Source organism: Camelus dromedarius, chromosome 2 (genome assembly GCF_036321535.1).
Source record: "Camelus dromedarius isolate mCamDro1 chromosome 2, mCamDro1.pat, whole genome shotgun sequence".
Classification (NCBI taxonomy): domain Eukaryota; kingdom Metazoa; phylum Chordata; class Mammalia; order Artiodactyla; family Camelidae; genus Camelus; species Camelus dromedarius.
Genome location: NC_087437.1, coordinates 61442200 through 61457770, shown reverse-complemented (window position 1 = coordinate 61457770; position 15571 = coordinate 61442200). Strand labels below are relative to the sequence as shown.

Below are 15571 nucleotides of genomic sequence, written 5' to 3'. Positions count from 1 at the left end.
CCTGAGTTGGATCCATCCATCCCTACAATGTGTGCTGGCTTATTGTGGGAGAGGGGAGTCTCAGTACTCTGACAAGAGAGCCAGACCCAAATGGCGCTGATGACAACTCTGTCTTTCCATTTGTTCAGGCTGAGAAGTCTAGTTTTCTTGACCTTTCTCTTCCTTTGACAGCCCACGTCAGTCTGGCAGGAAATCATGTTGGCTCTGCTTTCAAAATATATTCAGAATCTGACCAACTCCCACTACTATGTCTGCTGCCACCATGGTCAGAGCCACCCTCATCTCTCACCTGGACTAGGGCAAAATCCTCCTAACTCCCAGATTCTATTCCAGTTTCTATTCTAGTCCTTCCAAAACCTAAGTTACATCCCATCACTCCTCTGCTCAAACCTCCCCAGGGGTGGCTCCCACCTCACTCAGAGGCCCCCAGGGCCCTTTGTCATTTACACCCCAACGCCATGCTCCCCTGCCCCCCAGTTCTGCCCTCTCACATAGCTCCAGCTACATGGGCTCTTTGGTCCTTCTTGAACTTGGCCTTGCCTTTGGTCTCTGGATCTTTCTCTAGCAGTTCTGCTGCCTGGAGTGTTCCTCCCCAGGTATCCACATGGCTAACTTTCTCACCAGCTTGGAGTCATTGTTTAAATCCTGTGGTGCTATTTAATACAGCAACCTGCCCCTCACCTCTCCACACCACACACCAGGTTCTTAATTGTTTTTGTTTCCCTTGTTTTCATAATAATCATCCCTATATAATTCACTTGTTGTGTTTATTGTTTGCCTTCTCTCTTCAATAAGAAGTTAGCTCCATGAGGTCAGGGATCTGTTTTACTCAGTGATGTATCCCAAGTGCCTGGAACCGTGTCTGGCATGTAGTAGGCACTCCATGGATGCTTGCTAAATTAATAAAACTAGCCTCCTATGCTCATTCAGGGTGAGAGCTGAGTTTGGCTGATCAAAATGGCCAGGAACTTTTTGGATAAGAGTATTATGGTCCAGGGCCAACAGTCATGTGCCCAGGCTTAGAAATTCTCCAGATACAGAGGAAGGTGGACTAGACAAAGTTCAGCAAAACCCAGGAAAGCATTCAGCCAGGCTTCCCTCCAGCAGGTTCCTGGTTAGATACCATCACAGTCAACTGGGCTAGAACTGAGCTGTTGATCACTTAGATGATGAAAAGAAAAAGGAAATGGAGAGGGGAAGTCCATGGGGGGGGGGGCTGGAGAGGGTGGGGGTGGTGAAAAGGGCACCTGAAGTACCTCTGTCGGTAGGTTAAGCCCCTGGCTGCTGGAATGAGGAAGTCCCTGTCTTAGCTGGGGTGGGGCAGACAGGTGGACCAGGAGGGGAAGAAGGTGGCAGAAAGGAGCTGCATTCTTTCTGGATTTCTCTTCTGTCTTCTCAGGTCACTCATTACTAGATGGGGTCAAACAGAATTCAGGTCATCGCTGTGGCCCTGGGGCCTCCCCTCCCCACCTAACACGCCCAAGGGGAAAAATCCATGCTCCCATTTTACAACATGAAGGACTGAGGTTGAATGGGAGGTGGAAGGGCTCAGCCTGTCAGGAGTACTCTGCAGATTAGCAGTGTAGTTGCAATTGAGGTCCAAGAGTTCTGACCCCAAGTGCTGGGTCGTGTCCCAGAGGGACCCCCTCAGCCCCTTCTCATACAGTCTTCCTTCCTCGATGCCCTGGAATGACTCTCTTCTCCCTCCAGACTGCAGAGCCCTTTATCCCAACACAGGGTGAAGTTCTAGAAGACAGTGTCTCACACCAAATGTAGGACCTCAGACTTCATGGCCAACAGGACCTCAGAGGCCTTATTGACAGGGGCCCAGAGAAGGCAAATAACTTTTCCAAGATTACACAGCTCCTGGGCTACCATTAAGGAAGAAGCTGGAAACAGAAACTAGACCTTTTGATTCCACATTAAAGTACATTCCAGCCATGAAATTTTGTGATTTCTTGACGCTGGTCCAACAAGCTTTCCTCTACTCTAGAGCTGCTTTCATCACAAAACTCTTGCCCTGAAATTCCCAAGGTACTTTGTCAGGTCACTGGCTGTGGCCATACAGCTTATGGCCTTGGAACTTTGAGAGGATAAGATTCTTCGGTAGAGCATTTGGAAATATATTCTGCAGCCTCATTGACTCCTTGTGGCCAAATCCCCAAGTCACCCTCACACTTCCCTCCTCCCAGGCCCTGGGACTCAGATCATCACCTTTCCCTTTCCCTTCTTCCAGCCAGATTCTTCCCCACCCCGCACCTCCAGTCTGGCCCGGGACATGGTCCTGGCTCTGGCTGGGATGCAGGATCAGAGGATGTGAAGACAGAAGGATGTTAAGGATCAGTCCTGCCCTACACTGGAGAGTCGTCTCCTCCAGACCTCAGGGGGCTGTTTTTTCTCTCTATTGCTTGAGGATCAGAGTGGATGTCAGGGCTCTCACTCACTTACTGAACACCTGAGATGTATATGTTCTCGGTGAGCACCGAGTATGTAGCAGACACTATGTTAGAGCCTTACTATCTCATGTGATCTCACATAACAGCCCAGTGAAGTAAGGATTATGCCCATTTTACAGATCAAGAGGTTGAGGTTCTGAAAATTCTTTAATTTGCCCTAGATTATAGAGCTAATAAGGTCTAAGATTAGGAATAAAACCCAGATCTCTCTAACTAAAATCCCAAACCCCAAGCACAAGGGGATAGGGCAGGGGGGAGAGGTTGTGGGAAGGGGGAAATGTGTGTAAAACAACATCTTCCACAGCCTCCTTGGCTGCAGGACCCAGGGGGTGAATATCAGTATGGAAATACCATATCTTCAAATCAAACTTCAGAGAGGAGAGGTCAGTGGGCAAGGGCGGGCAGGAGGGTTAGCTTGTTGACAACTCTGTCACACAACCTGCCAGCTCTCAGCATGTGCACTTGGCTGCATCCTGGAAACTACCCAGTCACACCTAGGCAGGTGGCCCGCCCCTGCTCCCCGGGTTGAGGAAGCAGGAAAGGTGGCAGTGAGAGGCAGTGGCAGATCTGCTGGGCAGTGGTGGCCGGAGCCCCAGCCAGGATGGGCTCTTTCTGGGGCCTGACTCTGCCCCTTTTCTTCTTCTACTTGGGGGCTGGGGCCCCCAGGAGCTCTGCAGGTAAGGTGAGAGGAGGCCTGTGCAATTCTCTCCGGACAGGGCTCTGGGTGGGAGTTACTGTACTGCAGCCCTTTGTGGGTGAGGGTAGCTCTCTTGGGTTAATTACAATCAACCCTAAAGCCATATGTGGAGTATTACTGTGGTTGATAAAGAGTACGCGGGTAGCAATGGGTCAGCTTAAGCATGTATGACCTGCAGTCCATACAAATGATGTCATTGTGAAGTTGCTGTAGGTTTGTCTTTATGCCCGTAGGGGTGTGAATACTTAGAGCAGGGAGAGTGCGGGGGAGCAGGGAAGTGCAGGCTAGTGATAAAAATCTGAATAAAGCCAAAGAATATGGCTTGATGAGATTCTTTCTCCTCCGAGTTTATTTTCTAGCACGGATTTCCTTTAAAAAACAGTTTTTGTGTGAAAAGTGTTACTGTAACAGACTGTTTGCGGAGAGTGAATCCTGAGAGAGGCAAGGCTTTTATGAGAGAGGAGAGCGAACATTGATCTGTAACAGGAACTGTGCTGAACTTATCACATGCATTATCTTTTTTAAAAAGAGACTTAATTTTATAGAGAAGTTTTAGGTTCACAGTAAAACTGAGCAGAGAGTACAGAGATTTCCTATGTACCCTCTGCCCACCCCTCACAGCCTCCTCCACTGTTAACATTCCTCACTAGTGAGGTACACATGTTACAAACAAGGAAACTACACTTTCAAATCATTCTCATGCATCATCTTTTTTTTTAAAGGCTTTATTTTTTAAGAGCAATTTTAGCTTCACAGCAAAATTGAGAGTAAAGTGCAAAGATTTCCCATATACTCCCATCACTGTCCTTTTAATCCTCACAATTACCCTGTGAGATGGATATAATTTTCATTCTTACCCTCCCCACGCCCCCACCCGTTCCCAAGGTGAGCAGACCGAGGCTTCTTACCAAGATTAAGTAATTTATCTGCAGAGCCAGGATTTTATTCAACACACACACACACACACACACACACACACACACACACACACACACACACATCCCTAACCATTGGACCACACTGCCTCCAGCATGCACTCATGCTCTGCCAGGCTTGTGCTGCACACTTAACATTTAATTTAACGCAATGTTCACTACCCTATAAAATAGGGGTACCGTTTTACAGATGAGGAAATGCAGGCTTGGAGCCAGGAGACTTGGTGGGGTCACAAGGTTGATAAGCAGCAGAGCAAGCAGCAGAGAGGGGATTCAAACTCAAGGTCCAAAGTCCACATGCTTTCCTCCGCACCAGTTTGATCTGAGGAATGGGTCAGGAGAGCTGCAACATTCTAGAGCTGTAGAGGGCCAGGTGGGCTTTGCTTTGTTTGAGAAGACCCCTGATGGGTAAGAGACTTAGCTATGAGAATGCAGGAGATGAAGGGGCTATGGGTTTAGGAAGCATGAGGTTTCACAGCAGGATAACACCACCAGGCTCTCAGGAAGGGAAGAAAATGTGGCAGGAGGGGTCAGTGGACAGAACCCACAGTTTGGGCTTCTGGCTGTGTGGGCTGACAGAAAGGCTCTGCCTCCATCTGTGGGGACTGTGGAGGCCCAGAGAAATAACTCAGGCTTTGAAGTGGGAAGAAGGAAGTCTATTCCCGTAAAAGTGTGATTTGTGTGTGTAGATGCCATGACCCACCTAATACGCCTGTGGGTACAGCCTGAAACTCAGGCTGTATTAAAGTAGGTGTGTGCTCTCAAGTGACTCCTTGAGTGGACGTGGTCAGAGAGGGATGCTTAGTAACCACCTGCAGGCTCTGGAGCTTCCTGATTCCCCTTCTCTGGCCCTTACCACCTGGCAAAGCAGGTATTGTGACCCTCTTTCAAAAGGGAAGAAATGGAGGCTTGGGGATGTCTAGTGCTGGCTTCGCTGGTAGGAGACAGAGTCAGGATTTGAACCAGTAAATCATCAGACTCCAGAGTTGGTAAGCAACAGATGTGGAGCTGGAACCCAGTCTTTTGCCTCCTGGCCCAGTGCTCCTTCATCATTCAGTAGGAGACACAGGAGGACAAGCTGAGGACCAGTCCTGACACCCTGGGTAGAGGTGACCTCGTGGTCCTGAGCTTCCTCTGGGTTCTTGGGTTCTTTTGAGCCAGTAGATTTCAGGAAAGGCCATCCTACACCATCAGAACCCTGAAAAAGGGGGCTTATATTTTGATCTTTTCCTTCCAAGAGTAGGGTTACTAGATGAAAGACAAGCCTTCCACTTAAATTTGAATTTCAGTAATGAAGTATTTAAACTGTAAGTATGTCTCAAATATTACATAAGAAATACACATACTAAAAATTATTTGTCATTAAAATAATTCCTTGTTTATCTGAAATTCAAATTCAAATTTAACTGGGCATCATGTATTTTTATTTGCTAAAATGGCAACACTTCTCAAGAGGCACCTTGGCTCACTTACAGAGAGAGCTCTTCCCCCTTGGTAGACAGGAGAGGCACTCTTGTCAGCCCATAAAGGATCCTGCTGTAGCCTCCCTGCCCCAGGCAGTGAGTACCTGCTGGCCCTCCAGTCACACAGCCTCAGATGGTTGGCCAAGCAAGCAGAGATGTTCTGTCCTATGGAGAAACACTAGCGGCATCTCTCTAAAAGTGCAGTTTTGCCTCACCTGGCTCTCTGTTACCTGTGGAAGATGCCTGGTATGTTGTTTCTGTCGTGCTGGGGTCTCATCCCTGTCGTCTCAGGCCCCCATTCAGGAGAGGCTTGAGCAGGGGTGGGGAGCTTGCCTTTTTCCTTTGCTAGAGCCCCAGGGACTCTGCCTGCTCCCCTCTTTTGTGGCAGCCACCATCCACACTGTCTTGGAGTTTCCTCTCCCCCAGTCCCCCCAGCTACCTCTAATGAACACAAAAGCACAGGTGTTTCTTGTGTTTGAAGGGTTTTTACTTCCACGAGGAAACATTCACTGGATGAGGAAAGAATTGATAGAAAAGTGACAAGGATTCTTTCAGAAAGTTCCGAGAGTTATGGTGGCTGCTCCACAGTCTTGGCTCACTTGGACTTCTACCTTCTTTGTTCCCCCTTGAAGCTGGATCCTGGCCTCACACATTTGCTCTGATGACTTCAGGCTAATAATCAACTAGATTCTGGGGCTTGCTTGCCTCAAGTGGGCCATCAGAGGACATCCGTCAGGGTGATTCCAGTTCCGCGGCTGCCACGTGGGACTGGGCTTCCTGACAGTGCTTCCTTCTTCCTTGAATATATAGAAAAAAAGAGGGTAAAACATCCCCCCTCCCCACCCTAATCCCAGCAGTGCCCAGGGCATAAACACAAGAGCTTGTGTGAAGGCCGTGCCTGGGACTCACAGCTCACAAAGTTGGTCTTACCCAACACAGGCCCCAGTACCAGTGGATCAGGCCACACAGAGGTTCCTGCTGTGACTTCGGGGAGCAGGACAAGCTCTGAAGGAGTCTTCTGGACCACTGACCTCACTAAGACCTCTGATAGAACCTTAATCCCAGACAGCATCATTTCGGAAGCAGAGACCAGGGAAACTGAGACCATTTTTCCTGCAACACAGATCAGGGCCCTCATAAAAAGAACGCTTTCCAAGTCTACGGTTGTGATCACTACTCCTGTGGAAACATCAGCCACAAGCGGCAGCCCCACAGGAAGTGGAGTGACTGCAGCTGAGACTGTTACATGCGATCATCTCTTGAAAGCCATCTTTGACATCCTTTGCACCTTTGACAGCTCTGAAGAGGCAAAGAGAGTCATGGTTAATGTCTTGACATGGGCGCACACCTCCGCAGAAGCCGAGGCCCTGTCCTCGGAGAGCAGTGCCTCTTCTGACAGCTCAGCTTCAGCCTTCACCTCCTTCCAAGGCCTGTCCCCTGACATCACTGCTCTGGCTAAAGCCTTGGCTGCCAACAACATCACCAACATCGAGGTTACCAACTGCAGCATTCTAGATATAGAAACAACTGCCCCCGTCCCTAGGACTTCAGATGTGGATCACAGCCCCACGGGAGGAAAGGCCCTGTCTGCCCCTGAGACGTCAGCTTTGCCTGACTCCACTGAAGCAAGATCACACCTCCCCAGGACCACAACCTCTGCTAAGGTCTTGTCAGCAGCCAGTGCCACAGCATCAGCCACACCTGATGTCACATCCACCATCGATAGCACCGCAGAAGTTGAAACAACAGCAGCCAAGGCCACCACCCCCAGTGGAAACTTGGTGACAGTCAGCATGAACCCCTTAGAAGAAAACTCAGTGCTCTCTGTTGAGACAACAAGCCACACGGAGGACTCAGGAGCAGTTACAATCTCCACAGGGGCTGGGTCAACAGTGGGCAAAGTGACTTCCCCAGCTAGGTTCTCAGCCACAGTCTACAGCCTCTCGGAAGTAGCCACTATCGTGAGCTCCACCCTCTCAGAGCCTTCTACAACAGACAGCACATTTAGTGGGACTGTTCCCATCAGCAAGAGCCCTCTTCCTTCTGTCCATCTGACTACGGCCAGCAGCAGCCAAGAAAAAAGCACCACCTTAGCTAAGACCACAGCCTCAGTGAAGACTTTGAAGACAACCAGCACAGCTCAGGGGAAGCCCTCAGCAGCCATGCCCACCACTGCTCAGACAAGGTGGACAGATGTCACTGCAGGTAAGTGGCTCCCCCATGTGTGATCTGTGGGGATTTGGGGTTTGGAGTCTCCAAGATGTCTGCATGTTTAAGGAGCAGGGAGAAAGGAAGGACTGAGAGGCCTATTCTGAGTCCTGTCTCTAATGCTGCTTCTTTATGATCTCCTAAGTGCTTCTTACCAAAATCAGAAACAAGCAGGGCTAAGGTGGTGGATGGAAGAATTCAGTGTTGGCAGTGTGGAGAAATGGTTTGTGACCTTGTCTCAGCCCTTAACCACCTGAGTGACCTATGACAGATCCCTCTCCCTCTCTGGGCCTCAGTTTCTCCACGAGTAGCTGGAGGGGGTTGCAATGAGGTCCTTTCCAGCTCTGCCCTTCTACGAGCATAACTGTTGAGTAGCTATTGGGTACCAGGCAAGGACACAGATTTTATTTAAGACACAGCTCTCATGCTCTGAAAGTCTCTGGTTCAGCCAGAAGTGCTCAGAAGGTACCATATGGGCAACTGGTCCCAGTTGCTGCCCTCTGAGCAGCCGGGACCTCTTGGAAGTGGAGCTCGCTGGATGCACATGTTGGGATTGGTGCCATAGATGGTGATTTAAACTAAATAAATTGATTGGGTAAAAGTTGGGGAATTTAAAGTCACATCTCTGAGAAAACAGATACTTCTCAGGGCAGAAGTCCCTTGTCAGAGGCTGCTTGGTCAGGCCAGCTCTTAGTCAGCCTGTAGCCTTCACTTCCACTTCCAGTCACTCTGTCCTCATGTCTCATCCCCACGGTATCCTCAGCTTGCCCTATCTTTCTGAGTAGGTGAAATAATATTAATCACAACCGCTTTATTGAATATCTTGCATTTCAGGCAGAGATGGTATAAAAGTATTTCACAACCAGTAAACATTGGCACCAGCTGAACGTTCTCTCTGATGTCAGGCAGTGTACTATGAGTTTGCATGTTATCTCTTCTAATTAAGCCTTTGAAACCACTGTTTGAGGTGGGTATTCACCCCATCTGACAGATGATGAAACAGATTTAAAGACGGTAAAAAGGTAGCAGTGAGATTCCAAATGAAAGTCTGATTCCAAGACTCATAGTCTCCCACTGTGCTTTTACTTGTAAAAGCTCAATTTATTGGGGGAAGGGTATAGCTCAGTGGTAGAGTGTGTGCTTAGCATACACGAGGTCCTGGTGTCAATCCCCAGTACCTCCATTAAAAACTTTTTTTTAATAAATAAATAAACCTAATTACCTCCCACCACCTAAAAACAGAAAAACAACAAACATGGACACTTCCTAAAAAAAAAAGTCAATTTATTAATATATATTTTTAAATGCTTTATTATTTATTGATTAGATGATATACTCACATGATTTAAAATTCAGTAAGTGTAAAAGGGTACATACACCATGAAATGTCTTTCTTCTACGCTGTCCCCCAAGTAGCCAGTTTTCCTTGCACACGTAACCGATGGCATCACTTTCTTGTGACTCCTCTTCTGTACGTGAAATATGTATATGGAAGCATAAAGAAGAAATCTATATCTATATAATATAGATAGTATCTTTCCTCTTCCTTTTTATGCAAGGGGAATGTGTGATAAACACAGATCTGCTTCTAGTATTCCATTTTGCTTTGCCATAATTTACTTAACCAGTCCTTTATGGATGGACATTTTGGTTCTTTCCAGTATTTTGTTATGACAAATGGTGCTTCAGCAAATCTTACATTTTTCACGTATGTTATTTTCTGTAGAATAAACTTCTAGATGTGCAGTTGCTGGATCAATTCTAATAGTAATCTGATAGGATGAAACAACTACAGGGTGGCAGGTAAAGGCAGGAAGATCAGGGCTTAACAAAAGACAGAAGTTGCCTACCAAGCTGCTAAGTCAGGAAGGCTGAATTGAAAGCCCTCCACCAGCTTAGAGCTGGACGAATCAGCCGAGCCCATCCCCTCAGAGAGCCGGCCTCTCTGCAGCATTCTCTCAGGCTGGCCCCTTCCCCGACAGCCCCATTCAGGGCCTCCAGGCCTTGAGAACATTCTAGATCCACTTTCATTTCTCCTTCCTCACAGCGTTCTTTTGACTTCTCCAAATGTGGATTGGGTCTTTAGCCATTTCCTTCATTATTGCTGGGAAGACACATCCAATTATTGGAGAGAAGAAATCCTCTTTCTCTTTGTGGTGAGTAGCTGTAAAATCCTGTGTGAACACAGACACATTAACCCATGTATGCAAAAGGGGGACAGAAGCTGGGTAGCAGAGTTCACATCTTTTTTTTTTAATGGGGGTACTGGGAATTGAGCCCAGGACCTTGTGCATGCCAAGCATGTGCTCTACCACTGGATATACCCTCCCCCAGACCCCTCACAGTTCGCATCTTGATTCCTGAACTGACTTACCCATATTTTCGTCTTCCTACTGTTTTCAACTTGCAGGTGGGGATGGAGGCTTCCTCCTCCTAAGGCTGAGTGTAGACTCCCCAGAAGACCTCACTGACCCCAGAGTGGTGGAGAGGCTGATGCAGCAGGTGAGTGGGCACTATCTGTGCTGGGGAGCAGAGCAGAGTGGGAGGTTCTCTGGGACTCTAGGGAAGATCTGCAGGATACAAAAGAGCCACTGCTACACTTGGGAGGGTATAGTTTCTTATGGAGAATTAGGAGCAAAATCTAAGGATCCCTGCCTGACGTTTCTTTTGCCTGTTTTTCCCGAGTTCTGAATTCCCCTTCTCTGCAATGTAAAAAATTATTTCTCTCAACCAAAATTCCTCAGGCCCTAGGAAGATCAGGCCTTCTGGCTCCTGGGAGTAGGTCAATGATACTAATGGGCAGATAGGCAGGACTTTTGGTTGCAAGTGGCTGCACCCTACTCATCATTGCTTACACAGACAAAAGGTATTGGCTAAGAAACTAAGAAGTGGCTATCCAGCTTCAGTTATGGCTGTATCCAGCAGCTCAAACTTGATCATTAGGATTTCCTCTTTCTCTCCTCTTAGCTCTGCTCTCTTCGTTCCTGAGTCTCTTCTTATATAAGGAAAGGTGGCTGTGACAGCTGTAGATTCAAAAGGCACTGCCCTCTCCCAAGATCTGCAAAGCACACTAGGGAAGGACTGATCTCATTGACTAGAACAGCCACCACAACTGACAGTCTGACCGGAACCACATGGAATGGGAAGGAGAATCCCCAAAGGAAACAGACATGCTAGACAGGGGGAAAAAAAACTCTAGATGGGGACCAAGATTATATTTATACAGTAAGTTGGGAAAATTCTCCTAAAACCCAGATCACTGGACAAAGCTTCTAGGGGTGTGGAATTCTGGGATCAGGGCTTTGAGGGATGGTGCGAGCCATTGGGAAGTTAGAATGAGTCAGCTCAGGCTAGCTCTTGTGCCCACATCTTGCTGCCAGGGGATGATGGGAAGAGGGAATGTCTGGGCCCTTGAAGTTCTCTTAGTGGAAGGGGGTGCCTATCAGGACTCCTGTAATAAGGAGTTCCCTGAACATGGCTTGGGGTTTTGAAGTGAGACAGCCAAATAAATGACAAATGCCCACAGTGCATGATGATCCAAGTAGCAAGTGTGAATCCTAGTTGAATCCTAGCCAGGAATGTGTCAGACCCAAGCCCCTCAAAGTGGAAACTATTCTAGGAGGTCAGAAAGAAACCAGGGAGATAGGAGCAGGTCAGGAGATGAGGTGCAGGAACCAGGCCGTGCAGGTGTTGGGCGTCAGTTCTTGTTGGGAGCTGGCCACTGGCGAGGGGCTCAGGGGTCAGACAAACAACAAGCTTTGGAGGTTGGTAGATCTGAGTGTAGATTCCACTTCCTAACAGTGTGACCTTCGGTAAGTTACTCCATATTACTTCCCTTCCCTGTTAAATGAGGTTACTGTGAGATTTAAATGACATGAAGCACCTCACCCATGCTCAGGAGGTGTCCCTGGCCTCCTTATATGTCCTCTGTCCCTTCCTGTCCTTGGCCTGTGGTGAGTTCACAGGTCAGAGGGGCTGGAAGTACCACCTGATCCTTTTGCCCACCAGCTCCACCGTGAACTGTGCTTGCCTCTCGTCCGTGTCTCCCTGCTGCGTGTCAGGAGGAGCTGAAGAACATCAGCTGTGACCCAGCATGGCCGTGCGCTGAAGAGGGACAGTGCTGCCTGTGGCCCGGGCCCCACTAGGACTGGAGCCATGTTACTGCTTGAGATGTACCTGGAAGTTTCCCACGTAGATCAGCAGGCCTGAGGCCTTGCCCTTACTTACAGGGCAGTGGGACCCTGGCTCACATATGCCTCACGTATGTGTGTAGGGAGGGGGTCTTCCCCTACACAGATGTCCTGGAACCTCCCCTGGCACATGTGTTGTGTTTCAGTAAAAAGTCACTTGATCACCTATCTGTTACCTGCTGTGTGCTTCCATCCTACATTAAAATTACACTCATTGTGGTCCAGGGACACATTTTGATGATACTGGGATTTAGTGCACCCTCACTGCTACCTCCCTCCTTTATGCTCCTCTGGTTCCTGGTTTGGACCTTGATTACAGCACTAACTGGGGCTGACCCCGGAGCCTTTTGAGCTGTGAGCTCCTTCAGAGCAGAAACCACATCTGTTTATCGATGTCACCTGAACTTAGCCCAGTGCCTGGCCCATAGTCAGATCACAGAGAATGCTTGTTGAGTTGACTTGAATTTCAAATTCTCAACACAGGCAATACTTAATTATTCCTCTTCTCATAACTCTTGTCATGTTACTTTTTAAAATTAAAAGTGGCTAATTTTTTTCTATGGTAGAAGTAAAACTTGCTTATGATTTAAAAATTTTGAGAAAATCTGAAAGGACCAAGGGGAGGGGAGAAGAAATGAGATGGGGGGGGGGAAGAGAAAGAAAAAAATGTCTAAACTCCATCCTACCCTTAGCTGTCGAGAGTTGTCTAGTTGTATCTCATACAACTATTGTTAATGTAGGTGTTCAGCCTCTCCGCATGGATGGTTCTAGTTGATCTCCACCAATAGATACCTTACATTCAACATTTCCAAAATCAAAGTACTAACCTTTCCCCTAAACCTGCTCTACCTGCATCTTCCTCATCTCAGTTAATGTCAATTACTTCCTTCAGTTGTTTAAGCCCAAATCCTTGGAACTATTTCCTATTCCTCTATTTCTTTCACATTTTATATCCAATTCATGAGGAAATTCTGTTGGCTCTACTGTCATCAAAATACGCCCATAATGTGACCCCTCCTCACCATCTCCACTGCTCTCACCGTGGTCCAAGTTGCCATCACCTCTCACCTGGATGACTAGTATCCTCCCACCAGGCCTCCGTGTTTCTACCCTTGTCCCCCATCCCTTGTCTAGTTCAGTACATCAGCCAGAGCTGTCTTTTTATAATGTAAGGCAGACTATGTCACTCCTTTGCTCCAAACCCTCCCATTTCTTTCAGAGAAAAAGCCACATTCCTACAATGGCCCGCAAAACTGTAAACCATCTGTACCTCTCTGCTGTCCTCTTGAACTTGTTCATGACACACAAGCTACACTGACTTCCTTGCTGTTCCTTGAATGCACAGTCCTGCCTCGGGATCTTTGCATGCATTGCTCAGTCTGCTTAGAATGCTTCTCCTCCAGATATTCACTTGGCTAAATCCTCCTCCTCCTCCTTCAGCTTCTCAGTGGGTCTACCTGACCACCCTCTTCTGCTTTGATTTTTCTTCATAACACTGATCACAACCTAACCTAATACATATTTTATTTATTTGTCTTATTTATTATCTCTCTCCCTCAACTAGAATGAAAGAGTTTGCACATTGCAGGATCCCTAGGGTCTTGGACAGAGCCTGGCACATAAATATTTGCTAAGTAAAGAAGGAAACAGCAAGACAACTTGCATATTGCTCCAAAAAGGGAAGTATGTGTATTCATTTCACCCTCTTCCTCTAGAAGTGTGGGGCAGAATGAGTTTTATAAAGTAGGTTGGACAAAAATAATTCAAACACTCATGCTGGCATATTTGTTCAACACCTACAATAAAAGAAAGACTGTGTTGTGTGCTGTGGGGGGATTAAAGATGTCTCTTCCCACATGGATTAAAGTTAGTAGGGGGACGAAAACTCCTACTTATGCTTAGAAGCTCAGTTCATCCAGCACCTTCTTGTGGTGGCTTTCCTCAAATTCCCTAAAGAGGAACTAATTTACTAGTCTCTTTATGTTTCTGTTATAACACTTAATATGCTATATCATGATTGGTTTGTTTAAGTTTTTAAAATCATACATGCTTCAGGATATGCACCATGTGGTTTTGGTCTCTGTAACCCAGAACCTAGCACAGACCCCTGTACATGGAAGGCACTCAAATGTTTGCTAAATGACTTAGGTGATGGGCCATGTGAGCAAATGACCATTAAATATGAGCTCTGATTGGTAAGATAATGGCATTCAATGTTGAAGTAACAATATAAATTTAATGATATAATTATTTTTAAACTGGACTATAGTGAGGCATGAATGGAGAGCAGTTTACATAACACTGCTGTTATATAAATCCAATTTTTAAATAGTTTTTCTTCTTTTTTTTTGGATAGTTTTTCTTTTCTTGCTTTACACTTATTCAAACAGATAATACCTAATAAAGTGGAAATTTTCATCTTAATTCTCTCTATATAAGTATATACATGTATATACAGTACTGATTACTGTTATTATTGGAAGCAAAAATTTTGTAAAATATGGGATACACCAATTAGAAGCACTTAGGAATTAAAGTGTGTAATTATGCTTCTGTGTGTGTGTGTGTGTGAGAGAGAGAGAGAGAGAGAGAGATAGAGAGAGAGAGACAGAGAGAGAGAGACAGAGAGAGAATTACTGGAGATGACCAGTTAGCAGAAGTAATGTTACCAAACTAGCAAGAACCAGAAGTGCCTGGAGAAAATTCTCCAGTTATTTAAGATTCAAAGGTGTGTACATATGGGGTGAAATGCCACATTATCTCATAACAGCAGGGTGGGTGTGGGCCTAAACAAGGTGGCCTGTCTAAAGTCACCGGTGACTCAACACAAACTCAGGAGGTAAAGAACGCAAGGCCATGATGACAACATTAGGTGGAACTTTTCTGACAAGAAACTTCCACTGAAGCTTTTTACTCTCCGTAGTTTTGCCTTTTCCAGGCTACTGTTGATTGGATCAGAAATTGACAACTGATATAAGCTGGGCCAATCAGATTCTCTCTTTGTGGACTTGGGATATAGGACCAAGAGGCAACTACCCAGTTTCTACACAGAGTTGGAAATGAGGTGCTCTAGACACAGAGGGTGTGGATTGGTTGTTGCCGGAGCTGTGCAATGTAAGTGTAACGTTCTGCCTGCTAAGGGAGAGAAGGATGAGGTGGAAACTGATCAGTGGCAGGCAGAGTGAGACTGAGGGACTACAGGGTGGAGCAGCTCAGAAGACTCCACCTGGAGCCCAGGAGAGGACAGAGACAGTGCATCAGGGGTTGGGTACCCTGGGTCTAATGATGGGGTGATTCCTGGGAAGGGAGCTGAAATGATTTAATCCCTCCTCCAGGGAACACAGGCAGAGGGTACAGGAACCAGATAGGAAAAGACACCGTGTATTTATCCCCTTGAAACTGATGTGCAGAGACCAGCAAGGCAGGGAGGAGTCCTGGGAGAAAGTTGAGGATACTCCATACTGGGGTATCTTTACCATCTTCCCCAGAGGCCAGGCCTTGGCTTGTGTTGGGGGGAGGGGAAGAAAGTGATGTGGAGGCTGAAGCAAGGATCCAAGTCTGGGCTAGAGCAACTGAGCTCCCCAATGTAGAGTAACTGAGGGCTGAAGCATCTCTGCGCCTC

The 15571-nt window shown here is 47.0% G+C and overlaps 1 protein-coding gene across 1 annotated transcript; it reads left to right on the top strand.

The window, feature by feature from the left end:
• The first annotated feature begins 2925 nt into the window (after nucleotides 1-2925).
• MUC20 (mucin 20, cell surface associated) lies at nucleotides 2926-12117 on the top strand. Its single transcript, XM_010994437.3, has 4 exons — nucleotides 2926-3133; nucleotides 6491-7756; nucleotides 10170-10261; nucleotides 11768-12117. The coding sequence occupies exons 1-4, from the start codon at nucleotides 3058-3060 to the stop codon at nucleotides 11828-11830; spliced, it is 1497 nt and encodes a 498-aa protein (XP_010992739.1). The 5' UTR covers nucleotides 2926-3057; the 3' UTR covers nucleotides 11831-12117.
• Nucleotides 12118-15571: the final 3454 nt, after the last annotated feature.